The 16,139-nt window shown below is 47.0% G+C and overlaps 1 protein-coding gene across 4 annotated transcripts in view; it reads right to left on the minus strand.

The window, feature by feature from the left end:
• Positions 1-16,139, minus strand: part of LOC105182029 (nephrin) — a 254,625-nt gene that overhangs the window by 204,043 nt on the left and 34,443 nt on the right. For all 4 annotated transcript variants that reach the window (XM_025302282.1, XM_025302281.1, XM_025302284.1 and 1 more), the window contains one exon: positions 10,974-11,106. In XM_025302282.1, coding sequence (XP_025158067.1) covers positions 10,974-11,106 — 133 coding nt within the window. The remainder of the gene's footprint in view (positions 1-10,973; positions 11,107-16,139) is intronic.

A 16,139-nucleotide genomic window follows, 5' to 3' on the forward strand; every position in this document is an offset into this window, starting at 1 on the left:
GTGCGGGACTTCAATGACGCGGTTGCAGCCGTCTTTGCGGCAATTTCGGCTATCGGATCCGTATAATCCGGGAGACCGTCATCGCCGTTGCCGCCGTTCGCTTTGTTAGGTCCCCGCCGATTTCGCGCCGTCGCATCGAGAGAGAGAGAGAGAGAGAGACGCGTCGCGTACGGCGATTTCTATCGAATTACTCCCCCTCTTCCCCCTCTCCCAGGCCTGCGTGTCTCCGACACGCCGTCTTGAGAGCCACATTTTTTATTATTCCGACTTCTAATTTCGCTCGCCGGGCTACGAACGGCGACCGCCACTTCAGTCCCCCTCCCCCTCCCCCCCGTCGTATCGACGTTTGCACGCAGCGCGCGCTATCAATTCGGTGCCCCAAAGTGTAACTCTCGCCTTTGCTCGCGGGTAGCTCATACGATATTACACTTGAGCCGTATCTATTCCCATTTCAGTTCTAGTAAAATCTATGTCGCGCGCACCTATCTCGCTCGCTCTCCCTGCGGTCGGCCTGCAATAGTAAACGGGCACCGGAGCCCCCGCCAGTGGTTAGGAAACGACTATGGTCGGACTGCGGCTACACCGGCGGCGTCTTCGCCCGCTATTAACCCGTATACGATCGGAGACCAATCGGCGAACAACCCGCGCGAAATTGGCCGGCTTCTTCAACGCGATACCCCAGTCGATTACAACTTTTTAATCGCTTCTGGGCTTGTACCGCGATTATATTAGAATTATGTTATATTAGAATTATTTAGCAAGGCGCTTTGCCACGTCGTAATCGCGTTTATCCCGCGCTTCTCGCGAAAGCGTTCCCTCTTCTCCCCTCCCTCTCTCCCTCTCTCTTTCTCTCTCTCTCTCTCTCTCGTTGCTTTATCTCCGCGGCGAGCCCCGGTAATTTAGCGTCGAAACAGCGGCGGGGAGGCTAGATAAGTGTAACTTTGATATTACTCCTCGAGCAAATTAATTATCGCGGGAAAGTCCTCGAAGATAGCGCGTGCTCTCGACGACTCTCGCGGACGAATCGTTTTAGCAGCGCGGAGAAAGAGAGAAAGAGCCGCCGGCTATTGTGCTCTCTCGGCCGCTTGAAAATATCGCGCGTCGCCGTGTTTGGCTGACCGTCGCGATTATCACGATCGACCCCGGGGATAATGGGACAAGTGTAGTAGCAGGGATGATGATGACTCCTTTGTTTCGCGCGATCGTGATTCTCTGCCGCCTCGACGGCAGAGCGGTGTCGGCGGTGGCGGCGGCGGCGGCGGCGACGACGGCAGGGCTTGACACGGTTATTTTAATCCGGGCGAACGTCAATAGGGAGGATAACGACGCGTAAAAATCGCGCGTAATAACGAACGGCACGGTTTGCCCGTTCGGCCGTGTCGCAAACGAGAAATTCGCCATTATGTCGCGTAACGGCACGGACAATGGTACGATAATTCCAGCCGCGTTCGCGGCCGCATGCGACGCATACGGCCACCGCTCTGCAAATCCGAGTGTGTTATTTATACGAGCGCGCGCACAAACGGCCGACCGGCCGAAGCTCTCTTTATACGTTTCTCCCGCCGCGCGAAATTTTGCGTCATCTAGTGTGCGATTAATCGTTGTTTCACGCGTTTGAAACGCTCACTTTAGGCGACGCACAAAAGAAAGCTCAAATTTGGTTTCCACTTGGCCGACCACGCGGTTAAAGAGTGAGACCAAAAATCGGCTGCTTCTTCACCCTTGAAATCCGACTTGAATTTGGTGCTAAACGATAGTTATACAGGGTGCTAAATTTCAAAAACATGTGAACAGGTGAAAAATCCCGAAAACTATGAAAGATATTAACACACACACACACACACACACACACGTATATATGTAAGATCTTATTTTTTATGATATATATCACGTCCTTATTTTCTGCATGTAGATCTTATTGAAGCACTGGATAAGGCACTTGATGTACAATGCGAACTTTCACCCATCATATCTTGGAGATAAAGAGTGGACTCAATCTGAAACTTTCAGAGGATTAATGTCTTATATACAACTATCGTTTAGCACCAAATTCAAATCGGATTTCAAGGGTGAGGAAACAGGCGATTTTTGGCCTGTTTTTGGTCTCACTCTTTACGCGTGAGGTGTAACTAACGGTGCTCGAAGAATCGCCGATACGAGCGAGAGGGAGCGATGATGGGACGACGCGGAGGACGCAGGACTCGCAAACTGCATTGACTCGCCGTATCTTTGGCGATTGAAGCATCAGTTGAGCCGTGGTACAATCAGCGGAGATCGATGCGTCAGTCAACATGTTGACTGATCGAGGCACCGGCGAGACATCTCGTCCGGAACGAGTGGCTTTCCACTCTCGTTCCGGACGGAAATAGCCGCTGGGAGCCAACGTTTAACTCAAACCTGGAGAGACCGGATTCTTAAGCCATACGCGTGAATGTCCCAGTCGATTAGAGTGAATTTCTTTCCCACGTCGGATTCGCCCTTCAACTTCGGACGGAAACATTCACGCTCGACGACGTCGCGAGTGGAGAATTCACTCGGCACGAGTGCAAAAGTCACTCGAATCCGACTGACTCGTCCGTCGTCGTCGTCGTCGTCGTCGTCGTCGCCGTCGCCGCACTTCCCGAGTGGAATCTCGCTCCGAGGAAATTCAGGGAGCGGCTCTCTTCAACGGCCCTGTCCGGCCGTTATCGAGGAGGAGAGGAAGGGCAGCAGATTGAAAAGTTGCTCGTTTATATAGCCGGACGATCCGCTGATAATACCGTGAAGCCGGTAACCGGAGTAACAGGGCTGTAGTAGTCGTGAGGCCGATTGAGGCGGCTTCTACGACGCGCCGGCACGCGCTGCGCCGTTAACACCTGGCGTCAGCCCCATCAGCGCGGTGAGAGAGCGTCAGCACGATCAGCACTTCCGTTCGACGGGAAGAGCAACCCCGAGCTGCATTTGCAGCTGCACGCCGCACGAAACTCGCCAAGTTCCTCTCGCACAATTGATCCAGTCAGCGCCAGAAGGAATTACGGAATTCGCTCTCGCTCGCTCGCTCGCTCGCACGCACGCGCGCGCGCGCGCGGAAATTCAGCGATCTCGCTGATGAAGGCTGCGATAACGCGAGCAGTGTGCGCGAACGACGCGCGGTATACTCGACGTAGGGAGCTACTCTGAGGAAAAGGGCGTGTGCGGTAAACGACGACGACGACGACGACGACGACGACGACGACGACGACGACATTTACATAGGTAGACGCGCTCCCGCGTCGTTCTTGACGCAACTCGCTCGCTTTCTTCAGCGGACCGGAGAAAAGCGCGGCGAAAAGGATGAAAATGCGATCGCGTCTCCCGCAAAGGGAGATCGCCCTTTAACTCGAAATTAACTCAAACATTCTCTCTCCCTCCCTTCCCCCCCCCCTCTCTCTCTCTCTCTCTATCGCCAGACTATTCGAGTCGACGACGGTGAAGATTTCTTGCCGCTTTTGCTCGCGATTTTTTTAAATCGCATTGTTACCGCCGCGCATAGACAGCACGCGGCTTGCGGGAATCAAGAACCGCGACCGCGAGCGGAAGGGGAAGCGCAACTCAACGAGGAGACACTCGGAAAAAGCCGCATCTCCGCGAGAAAATACCCTCTAAATTTCGTCGAGTGAAATTCCGCCCGAAAAGCAGATTGATGGTCGGAGTCTCTCGAATTCGAGAGTGACTTTCTGCTCGTGCGGAGTGAGTCCTTCAGCTATCCGGATCGTCGGGCGAATTATTTCGCTCGACATTGAAGGGTGAATTTGGCATACTCCGTCCTCACGTACTCACGTCGCAGGAAAAAGTCGGCTCTTGATCAATTGAAACACTCACTCGCACGTATTAAGAGTTCGCACTCTGAAGTTTCAGTCTGAAGCGTCTCTCTCTCTCTCTCTCTCTCTCTCTCGCGACTCCGAGTGGCGGTATCTTCGCCGTCGCGTCGACCGGATTTTCACTCGTCCCGATCTCACCGCAAGAACTTGGAGCTTGGAGCGGAGGAAGTAGTTTCCGCTGGACGAATTTACGAAGCGTCGGGTGATTATCTCCCGCGAGCTTTCGTGCATGGGAGCCAATTTACGGGGATGCCCGATCGATCACGCACGATCGAGTTGCCGGCTCTCCAACTTTTTACATATGCGCATATTGAGCACTGAACGTGCATTATCCCATAATCAAGCGGAAATATACATCGGTAAATATCCGCGTCAATAATATCGCGGGCGTACATTAACGCAGCTTTATAATAACGCACGTAAACACATATTGTTCCATCCAACAATTAGCCATAAATTATCGCGATCGGCCTTTTATCGACGCGCCAGCAATTTTCCCGCGCGCGCGCGCGCACGCATTTCAGACAAAAATTTCGCTAATGATACTCGCAGCTCGGCTATACGACTGACGACACGGCGAAACGTTCATGCGTGAAAGACCGTTGCGAAAAGCGCACCACAGAGCGCTCGTAATGACGCGAACACTCCGGCCGCGAACTTACCAGCGAAAAATTATCGCGCCCTCGTCCGCGAGACACAATGTGCGGCTAAAGAAACCCTGGCTCATTAAAACCGCCGCATAGATGACATTCTATGGTTCAAAATTCTCTAGAGACCTGAATTTCCAACCGATCATCCGATCGTCGACACTAATGGATGAGGGGTTGATCCTGAATAAATTCCAAAGAGATCTGTCTTGCCGAAATTAAAAAGAAATTTTTTTCTCGAATTACCAGCCCCAAAAGAGGAAAAATTATTAAGTTAAACGCGAGAAACTTGTGAAATACTCATTATTCGACACTTATTTCTATCTAATAGCGTATTCAGCGGATTGAAACTATGAAACCAATCAACAGACACGTCGAGATTTATCGATCTTGAGTCAGAAACCCATTAATCCAAAACTCATATGCCCAAAATACAAAAACATCAAATATAGACCCGTTAAGCACAAAACTGAGGGATTTTGAGTTTTAAGCCCATCAACCTAGGATTCTATCAATCCGAGAACTTTTTAGCTGAGCTAATGAGCTTTGAAGTTCTGAGTTGAGGGTGATTATAAGTTCTGGGGTCTCGCATTTAGTATCCATAGGCTCGAACCCAAGACACTGTACTTTAAACGGTAAACTTTTAAAACAAACCCTAAAACCCATGAACCCTGAACCGATAACAAAATTTTTACAAAATTTATTCAGGATCAATCCCTCATCCATTGGTGTCGATGATCGGTTGGAAATTCAGGTCTCTACACTAGGAAAAATGTATTGTTGCGTGAATCAAAATTTTGTTGTAACAACAAAATAATTTGGTTAAAATATGCCCAACAAAACTGTTTAGTTCCTGTAAACAAATACCTTCTTTGATTACGGTTTGTTCGTATAACGTAATACTTTTGTTATAGCAAGCAAAAAGCTTCAAGTATATGAATTTTGTTAAAAATACCATAATTTTTTCTTAATATGTAAAATCTAAATTTCAGTGCACAGGAAGACAAAATAGTATCTATTGGGCATTATTTTAGTTTATGTGAAATAATATTTCGTTGTTATGTAATTTTTATGGATAAAGTGGACTAAAATGCTTAATTTTTATATATAAAGTCATTCGGTCCAGAGAACAAAGCAGAAAAATATATTTAGTCGAGACAACTAAATATTTTGTTACATAAAACAAGATATTTGGTTGCTATTAAAAAATGCCTCAACTGAACAGTTCTGTTAGAGATACTAAATTTTTTCTCCTACTGCAGAGAATTTTGAACCAAAAAATGTCACCTGGCCCCACTGTGCGCCGTTCGTGTTCCGCGAACGTACCGGCCAAGCGGACTATCGAAGACGCGTTATTTTGCAAACGGCGCAAATCGAAATCACACATCAGCCACGTGGCCGACGGGAGACAATCCCGTTGGACGGCAAGGGAGAAAAGCGTGAAACGCTGTAAAACGCCCCGGATTGTCGGACGTCAGTAGTCGCGCGTCGTCTAAGTCGCAGTCGTCGAGAGTGCAATCACGACGTGTTCGTTTCACGGCGACGGAGAGGTCCGGAGAGGAGCGTGCGCAGCCGAGACACCGGGCGACAGGGGGGAGGGGAAGGGTGAAACTGCGCCCTCCGGCTACGATATCACGTCGGCGGCGTTTGAGGGGGTTGAGGGCACGTCCGTTTGCATTCGCGACCCGAGTATCCCGCACGGTCGCACGGTTAAGCGCTCTCGCCAAGTGGCGTTCTCTCGTTAGTCGATGCGTCTGACGCTAAGTGCGTGACTCTGCGCGTGTCCTTTCATCTAGCGACGCGTGTAAACGTGCATGGAGAGAAAGGGAGCAGAAGGGAGACAGAGAGAGACAGAGAGAGACAGAGAGAGAGAGAGAGAGAGGGAGAACCGCTTTGCGATTGTTGCAAAATTCGCGAACCCAATCGGCGTGCGCTCTTAGATTTAGCCACGATCATGAGCGCGCTCCGATCGGATTGACGAATTTTACAGCTGTGTTACACACAACGGTTCTCTCCGTGGAGCTCGATCATTGGCGCCTGCGATCACCATTTCGCGCGCAACGGCGAATAATTTTGATAGCTCGGGCTGCGCGACGAAAGCAGACGCGCCCTGTGTGACTTACGCGATACGTGTCGTCGTCGTCGTCGTCGTCGTCGTCGTCGGTGTTGCTTTTCACGAAACGGTGATGCTTTACTTTTCGGCTTTCTCTCGAGGTTAAGCGCGGGCGATTGTAAATCCTCATTTTTTATCGCGTTTCATGGATCATCCGGGAATACACACACATGCGCGCGCGCGCGCGCAGCCCGTGCTTTTAGCGCAGGTCGGTGCATCATTTTATTCGCCAAGGAGCGTTCTTCGCTCGTAGCCGCTCGCCGCTCGTACGGCGAGCGTCGGGACTTTAGGAGAATTTAAAGCCCCGCATCCCCATGAGGAAATGATCCGTGGCCGCGCGCGCGGACGAAGGATGGTTTTGGAAAAGTCCGTTTTCGTGCGCTCGCCGGGCCGGGCCGAGCTGCCGCTGCGCGACTATGCTTTACGGCGACGCGGAACAACGCAATTGTATACCATTAAGAGGAAAATATCACCGCCGAGATAAAACGCCGCGGTTTCTTCCGACGATGCGCCGTTTGTCTTTCGTTAGGCGATCACCGGCGATTCCTTGCTCGACCGGCGCGGCGCGGCGCGGCGCGCCCAAGTCGAAATTTCTGCACGTTGCTTCCGCGAGTTCCGTCCAACTTGGAGAACCAACGGAGAAACTCGAGATGTTGCGGCCGCCGCCAACGTTCGCCAACAATTCCACGCTTTCGCCAGTGCTCCTCCACCGTACACACGTGAATATTATAATAAAAGAAAGAAAAAAGTCGACGCGGGTGTGTGAGTTTATTATGACGTAACGTCGTGTGTATGTCGTATAAGAGCGACGGGATGGTCTCGCAGTTACGAGGCAATTTTAGAATCGGGATAGCGAATCGGGGGAGCGAAGGAGAAGCCTGACGGTTTTTATTCGCTGACGAGTGTGGCGTCGAATAATAAATAAAGAGGCACGCCATGCGAATGCCATTGCGCGTGCGGAGGGCGGGCTCGGAGTGTTTTTTCGCCGTGGAAACGGAGCTCCAGCTCGACCGGTGATCCGGATTTTATGGGGTTGCTCAATAAAGACGATATTTACGAGGATCGAATTGGCTGTCGAGTGAAGTAACGTATAACGGATGGAACGTGGGGCCGATTTGCGGCTTAACGAAATCCTTGCTCCGTCGTAGTGGCTCCGGCGGCTCTCGTGTATACCGCGACGACGTGGCGGAACGGTAAACCAACGGGATATACAAGCAATGAGATCGTAAACGTGGAAATCGAAGGGTGGAGCGCGCCATGTCCAAGCGTTGCAGCTGCCGTGCAGTCGGGAATTCTTTGCTCGCGCGCGGACTTGGTTACGCCATGACTGCGAACGTGATACGTAAAATACGCCCGGAGTGACGCGAGCTATTATGATCTCTCAGCGGGATGTGCGATTCGACGGGAGGCGGTGTGCGGTGTACTTTCGAAATTTCTTTCGGCGAAATCCCCGCTTAAGGAGAAGCACAGCGACAACCGAGTTCGAGGGAGTTCACTCGGTGAGTGAATGAAAATTCACTCCAATTCCGGGCTCGACTCTGGCAATCACCGCGCGAAATCTTCGAGCGGAATTCCACTCGAGAAAGTTTCGAGAGCGCGCGAAGGAAAGAAAACGACCGCTTGTGGGACACGTATTAGTTCCCAGATGGGGCACTCTGTCAGCGTCGACAGACGCTCAATTTAAATGAGAAATCCGATTGAAAATGAATGTCTGACGATAATTAGTATCGATAATTAATAAATGCACGCAGGGCTTGCGCTAGCCGGGCGTATTCGAGCGCGTCGATGCATGAGGCAAGATCGCGCGCGGCAGAGTCGAGATCGTTTAATTGCACGGTGAATTGAATCAATTTTCATGGAGAATTCCGATCGCTCAGCTACGAGTGTTTTACGATGACGTACAAAAGCAACATTCGGTCGAATATCCATATTAAAACAAACGACGGATAATATCACGACTGCCGCAGCACTTGACACGGCAATATCAATAAAGGCCGCGCGCGCGATTCCGTCACGGTAATAACCGAGGCCAAGTTACTGCAAAATTATCATTTTATTCCGCGATTTAATACGCGATAACGTAACGCGACGCAAATGACTCGTGACGTTTACTCGATAACGGCGTTATTTCGCGACTGACGCAACACGTTCTTCTCTCGTCGCGCGTCGCGGTAAGAAGATCAAAATGACGTGTACACACAGGCAGCATTGCGCGCACGTTCGTCTCGCGCGTGAGGAACGCCAGGAGATACCGTTTTATATAGCAGAGTTTTATAGTAGACAGCGTGGGAGATCGGTATCGCACACTTGATCAGCCCGGAGATCTCTTCAGTGCGATTTGCACAATTTAGATCCCTTTCCATTCCATCAATTTTTCACATTTTTCCCAATTGCTTTTCATTCTTTTACGAAAGTCGGACACAATACAGGTCTTCTCTCTCTTCATTTTATCGACTTTTTTACCTTTCCTCCCAATTGATTTTAATCCTCTTACAAGACTTTGAAGGACTTTTAGATACTCGAGAATTCTTTTTTTTTTATTTTTTTAAATCAGGCTCCCCAACGTAAACCAATAACGAAAATCGAGAAGATGCAACGTCGAAACGGCGATTGGGAGCGTAATAACGAATTATCTCGGCGAGAACATTTTACGATACCGCGGCAGTGGCGGCGGCGGCGGCGGCGGCGCACAGTGGGGCCAGATGACACTTTTTGCTTCAAAATTCCCTAGAGACCTGAATTTCCAACCGATCATCGACATCAATGGATGAGGTTGATCCTGAATAAATTCCAAAGAGATCTGTCCAGCCGAAATTTTGAAAATATTGTCGGTTCAGAGTTCATGGGTTTAGGGTTTGTCTTAAAATTAAAGTACAGTGGTCTTGGGTTCGACCTCAATGGGTTCGAGCCTATGGATACTAAATGCGAGATCCCAGAACTTATAATCACCCTTTAGAAAATTCAGAATTTCATCAGCTCATCAGCTCAGCTAAAATGTTCTCGGATTGATAGATTCCTAGGTTGATGAGCTTAAGACTCAAAATCCCTCGGTTTTGTGCTTAACGAGTCTATATTTGATGTTTTTGTATTTTGAGGATATGAGTTTTGGGTTAATGGGTTTCTGGTTCAAGATCGATAAATCTCGAGGTGTCTGTTGATTCAGGTTTCATAGTTTCAATCCGCTGAATACGCTATCAGATACAGGGTGTCTTAAAAATACCAGGACCTCCGGATAACTTTGCAGGATCAAGTTTTCATGGAAAACTTTGAATACAAAAGTTGTAGAAAATCGAGTAACGGACTTTATGGTGACTTTGAATTTGACCTTGGCCATAACCTTCAAAGTCATTTGAGGGTCAACTTGCGTTTTTTAAATGGGAACTCTTATTTGTTATTACACTGTCTTTTTTACCAATTAATTTGAACAACTTTTGCCTAAAACATTTTTTTATTTGACTAATATTTTTTTGAGATATTTGAGGAAAACTTGATAACTTTTTCAATATTTAACTTACGATATCTCGCTAACTATTTGTCGGAAGCAAAAGTGGTACTAGACTTTCTTGCTTTATTTAGTCTCAAGAATATATTGTTACAATAGCGCCCTGACTTTTGTTAACTTACTGACTTGGAAATTTTTAAATCATCAAATTAACAAAAATCAAGTCATCGTAAGTTAAATATTGAAAAAGTTATCAAGTTTTACTCAAATATCTCAAAAAATATTAGAATAAAATAAAAGAATGTTTTAAACAAAAGTTGTTCAAATTAATTGGTAGAAAAAAACGGTGTAATAAAAGATAAGGGTGCCGATTTAAAAAACGCAAGTTGAAGGTCATGGCCAAGATCAAATTCAAGGTCACCATCAAGTCCGTTACTCGATTTTCTACAACTTTTGTATTCAAAGTTTTTCATGGAAACTTAATCCTGCACAGTTATTCGGGGGTTCCGGTATTTTTAAGACACCCTGTAGAAGTAAGTGTCGAATAATGAGTATTTCACTAGTTTCGCGTTTAACGATAATTTCTCCTCTTTTGGGGCCAATAATACGAGAAAAGAATTTCTTTTTTTTTTTAATTTTGGCAAGACAGATCTCTTCGGAATTTATTCAGGATCAACCCCTCATCCATTGGTGTCGATGATCGGTTGGAAATTCAGGTCTCCAGAGAATTTTGAACCGAAGAATGTCATCCGGCTCCACTGTGCGGCGGTGAGAAACCCCGCACGTTGTTATGCGTCGCCATCCGCGCGTTACGGCGAGTTCTTTGAACGGTTTAGGTCGCGCGGATATCTACAGCGCCATAGAGATTTGCATCAAGGCCGGGCGAACGAGCGCTCCGGGCGGCGTCGTTCATAAATATCAATGTGGCTTACCTGTACAGAGGTTCGCCGCTGTCCTCTTTGAACCAGAGCACCATGGAGACGGCGTCATTCGACTCTCGGGGCTGTATGTTACACGGCAGAATCGCCTTCTGCCCCGCCACCCCTAGTATCGACTCCATTGGTACTGGAAACACACATCGACGACCTCGTTCAGAAGGGTGGTATTCCACGGCGTATCGCCACCGCGAGAAAGCGCAGGATAACGAATAGCGCGGGCTGAATCGTCGGATAACAAAGAATTATGGATTTTTTAGGCGGCCGACGATTCCCCGAGCTCTCCCGAGGAGCCTCGGGAGAATGCCGAAAGCTCGTGTCAACTTCAACGCGTGGATTTCACCCCGCGGTGCTTTATCGACGTTACGATTTTATGTTTGTACAGGGTATTAAAAAAAAAAGAAAGAAAGAGTTCGAGATTTTAACGGCAGATGGTACTAACAGAGTGCAGGAAAAGGCCCTATAATAGACGTGCGTCGAAAAAACTAATCTTATCGAAGTTCTGAACGATTATTTATCTTAACTAATTTTTAATTAAAGCAAGTGACTTACTCGCTTCCGGTGCTTTTGTATTCTTTGATGAAATTTATCTATGTTATTTATCGGTTATGTCTTTTAAAAAAGTCCCTAGTAAAAGTCTCTTCGCTTTTGCTCGAAATATAAACAAACTTTTCACAGTACCCGCAAGGATGACATTGTATTGCTTTCAATCAAGAAACGGCAAAAATGCCCATCATGTACCGCCGTGCACCAGAAGCGAGTAAGCCACATGCTTTAATTAAAATAAATAATTGTTCACAACTCCGCGACAATATCAATTTTCGATATGTTTGTTCGTTGTGATTTTTCTCCTCCATTTGGCGAGTATTATTTGTTCTTAAAATTCTGAATTCTTTCATTTAAACACCCAGCACATACGCGTTTCGTTTCTTCCGCAACGAATTATCGATATCAATTACTTGGCGAATCGAGGGAAGGATACGCTGCTTTTATCCTTGAGATTTCGTAGCCTCGCGATTTCGCACGATGTCGAGCCGTTTAATTCCTACGTTAATGCTCCCACAGGAGTGTGCAAAATGTTACATTTTCATCGACGGGGCGTGCATATTCGCATTCGAGCGATATTACATTCTAACATGGCGGCTCGCACGGCGATACACGAATCTACACGCGACGGAACACATCTCGATGTATAAAATTATAACGCCCGGTCCCGCTTTGAAAGGAGAGAAAGACGATAAAGCCGAATCGGGTATAAAGAAAACGGTCGTTCGACTTAAAGTGGCTCCTCGGAGCACGGTTCACGACACTTTTCATGTCGCCGCACAGTGGCACGCCGTTCGCTGACGAGTATTTCCAGCAATAATGCAGATTTTTATCGAGCAACCCTCTCCCCTCCTTCCTCTCCTCCTCCTCCTCCTCCTCCTCCTCCTCTCCTTCCTCCTTCACCTCTTTTCACGTCGCGGTCGCGGCGACTCGTGAATAATCCCTCTCTCGGCGTTCCCTCTCTTTTAATCCTTGCCCACAGGAATCTTCCTGCCGTCGCGGCGGCTCATAAAGCGCGACCTTTGATCTCTTGCATCGAACGCGATCGGATATTTGCACTAATTAGCGGCAACATTTTCGCATGATATCGAAAGATACCGTCGCTCGCTATTTATTACGAGAATATTAATATCGATATCAACGAGAGTACAGAGCTGCCGTTATATCAATTCAATTCCGCGGGTCGGAGTTCCGTCGAATTAGAAAATGTAATAAATTTCGGAAATGGCTCGTCGACAAAGAGGCGTGGCGTGTGTCGAAATACAGCGTCGACATCGGTCGAGGTAAACGCGCCCAGATAGTCTAAACGACGCACGGCCGGGATCGCTTCATTTTTGCAAAAACTCGCTTGTTTCTTTTGGCTTTTGTTCAACGTCTGGCGTTCCTCCGCACCGCCGCGTCCGCTGCTTCAACATCCCCGAGTTTTCGCTCCGCACTTCCGACGGAAGAGGGCGAGGGGCGCACATCGTCATTGCAATTATCGTTTACATTTTTACAGCGGTCGTAAACGCGCGTGTGCGCGCAGGAACGCACGCGCGCGCGCGCGCGTCGCCATGCGACGGAGCGCGCTTTTCGAAATTTGCGACAGCGTCTCGGCGTTTTATTCTCCCACAAGTGCGCGAAATGAGGGTCTCGCGCGAGAAGACCGGCGCGCACCGCGATGGCTTTCCTCGCCCGGAATTCGCTTAAGTCGACGAGTCGCGCCGGCGCTCGTCGCCTGCGAGAGGACGGGCGGCCCTATGCATGCATTTTCGCGCGGAAACACGTATTGCATTTACGTCGGCGCGTTACAACGACTTTATGCAAGTACGTGCCCCCCCCTTTGGCTCTGAGGACGGGGGAATTCGCCCCGACGAGAGGCCGAGCGTAGCGACGACGCGACGGCGCGGCGCGGCGCGGGCGGTGCGTACATTGTCATGTGCTCGCGCGATGATATTCGAAATATATCGCGCGGCTAGCGTCGGCTTGAATCGCGTCCGGATGAAAATGAAAATCTTTTCCCACACTCGTGCCAGAATCCGCCTTACTCGCCGGCGCACCGGGAGGCATCCTGGCGGCATTCTGATTCCGATTTCCTGCACGCTCGCGTGGCGGTCGACACCTCGAACGCCGCCGCCGCGGTGGTTAACCGGTTACACAGGGAACGAAGTTTGCTCGAATTAACACGACAGCGAACGAGCCGGACACGTTTCCGTCGAAGAAGACCGTCGAGGAATTCCCCCCCCCCCACCCGTCTCCTGCGAACTGTGTCGCTCCCAAGGACCCAGAGATTCCGTTCCTCCGCGCAACCGAAACGCATTTGCTTCGTTCATTGTCGCGTTATTTCCACCGAACCTTTTGCCCCTTGTGCCTATTGTGTTACACCATCGTGTCTTGTCGCGACACTTTCGCTCGGGGTTATTGCTGCGGACTTATCGCGGAAAAATTTCCATTCGCGGATCTCGAGCGTAGGGATGCCGATTCTGTTTCAAACAGATCGATTTAAAGATCGATTCGAATCACGAAGACAAAAATCGATCTTTAAAAAATCGGTTTGTAAAGAATCGATTTCGGAAAATCGATTTGAATATCGGTATGCATGTAAAGTGAACCACTCATTAAAGTGTGCTATCTGTTAAATTTCTACACTCTAAAGTAGACCTCGTGTAATTCATATAAAGTTTAATATGAATTAAAGTAATTAAACAGATGGTACTCTTTTGGTTGTGTTGTGTGTGTGTGTGTGTGTGTGTGTGTGTGGCTACAACAAGATAGAAAAAGATCTTTAAATCTTTATGCTAAGGATTTAATTAGTTTGATTAAACATCAATCAAGGGTTTTTAAACGTTATTAAATATGAAATCACGTTTACTATCATATGCGTATACATATGTATGTAATATATAATGTTATATGGAGTGGCTGTGATTGATTCGCGCGTTCCGTTCCGCTGAAAAGCTTCGCCCATGGGACATCGGCCTAAAGGCAACGTAATGTGCATTGTGCAGCCATTAAGTGAGTTCAAATATTACAACTAAAAAGAATTAAAAAAAAAAACTATAGGGGGAAAGGTTCGTATATTGGACCAGCTAAGAAAAAAGAAGTATAAAACAAGAATCCGAATTAATTATTAACTGAAAAAAAAATAATAAACACTATAAAGATGTAGTAAGCACATGATCTTATTAAATTAACTGTATTCTTTTTAAAATAGTTACAAATGCTTATTTTGAAAATAGCCTCGAAGGTCTGAATTTAGGAGGCCGATTTCTTAATTTGAACCACGTACCTCCTATATTAGACCATCTGTGTTATATCGCTTTTGAATCAAACTGTTCATAAAAAAAGATGTTTAATAAAAAAATAAGTAATGAAACAGAAGTGATGAAACTAAGAAAGTTATATACTATTACAATGAAGAACAAAAATAAAATCAATCAGATAAACAATTCATACGCTCATAGTAAGTTTGACCGCCACCAGCACATTTTAAATGGGCCCATTTTTTGCATGAAATGCATTGAATCCATTCTTCTCCTGGAAATGATTGCAAGAATGGTACTAGGCAAGTTTTTGCAAATCTTTTCAGGTAATTCCAAATAAATTTCTTTCTAACGTGAAAATATGATCTACTACTTTCTTCTTCTATCTCTGGTGGAAGATCAGTACTTCGTCCAAATTTCTCTTTTATGCCACGCGCAATTTTATTTCCATCATCTATTCTTCGTTTTGAGGTTACTTTTGGTATATTAAATCTTTCAGCTATTTCATTTAAACCTTCAGCATTGCTTTTGAACGCATTTAAGGCTTTTCCTATACTTTCTTCTTCCCACTGACCATATTTGTCACGTTTTGACATTTTTTCACTAAAAAAAAAATACAATTTTAAAAATTGGACCAGTTCAAATTAAGAACTTTGTGGTGGTCCAAATAAGGAAACTAACTCCAGATTTACTTCTTAATGATAAAAATAAAAAATATCACAAATTGCATTAAATCATTGATACCAAATAAAATTCTAGGAATTTCTTAATATGTACATCGAAATGCAGCTAAATTGTACTCACCATAAATATTTTATAGCTTAAATAATCTGCATTCGTTAATAGATCAGCGTGCATACTAACAGAATGTGTGTTGCTTGAGAGGCTAGATTTCAACTTAGAGAGTCACATATTTTTAGGAGGTGCTACAATCTACGTTTCAAATTAAGGACCTTTCCCCTATTACCAGTAGAAACTGAAAAAATCGTGTTGGCGATTTTCAGAATTTACAGATCGATCCTTGAATCGATTCAGTTCCAGAAAATCGACTTGAAATCGATCTTCTAGGCTCCGATTAATCGATCTTCGATTAAATCGATTTAAAATCGGCATCCCTGCCCGAGAGCTCGCAGGCGGAGAGAAATCGCGAGGACGGCGGCGGCCGCTAAAGCGCGTCGAGTTTACGCACAAAGCTTATAATGAATCGTCTACATCTACAAAGAAATGGATTGTGTATGGTCGGTATAGTCGCGCGTTTACAGTGGCGATCGCGTCGACTCGACGCGTGGAGGGGGCGTTAAATTCAAAGCGAATTGGCGCGTAATCGCATAAGTGCGACGTCGAGCGGAAAACAATGACGCACGCGAACGAGCGC

Source organism: Harpegnathos saltator, unplaced genomic scaffold (genome assembly GCF_003227715.2).
Source record: "Harpegnathos saltator strain DR-91 unplaced genomic scaffold, Hsal_v8.6 scaffold485, whole genome shotgun sequence".
Lineage (NCBI taxonomy): Eukaryota > Metazoa > Arthropoda > Insecta > Hymenoptera > Formicidae > Harpegnathos > Harpegnathos saltator.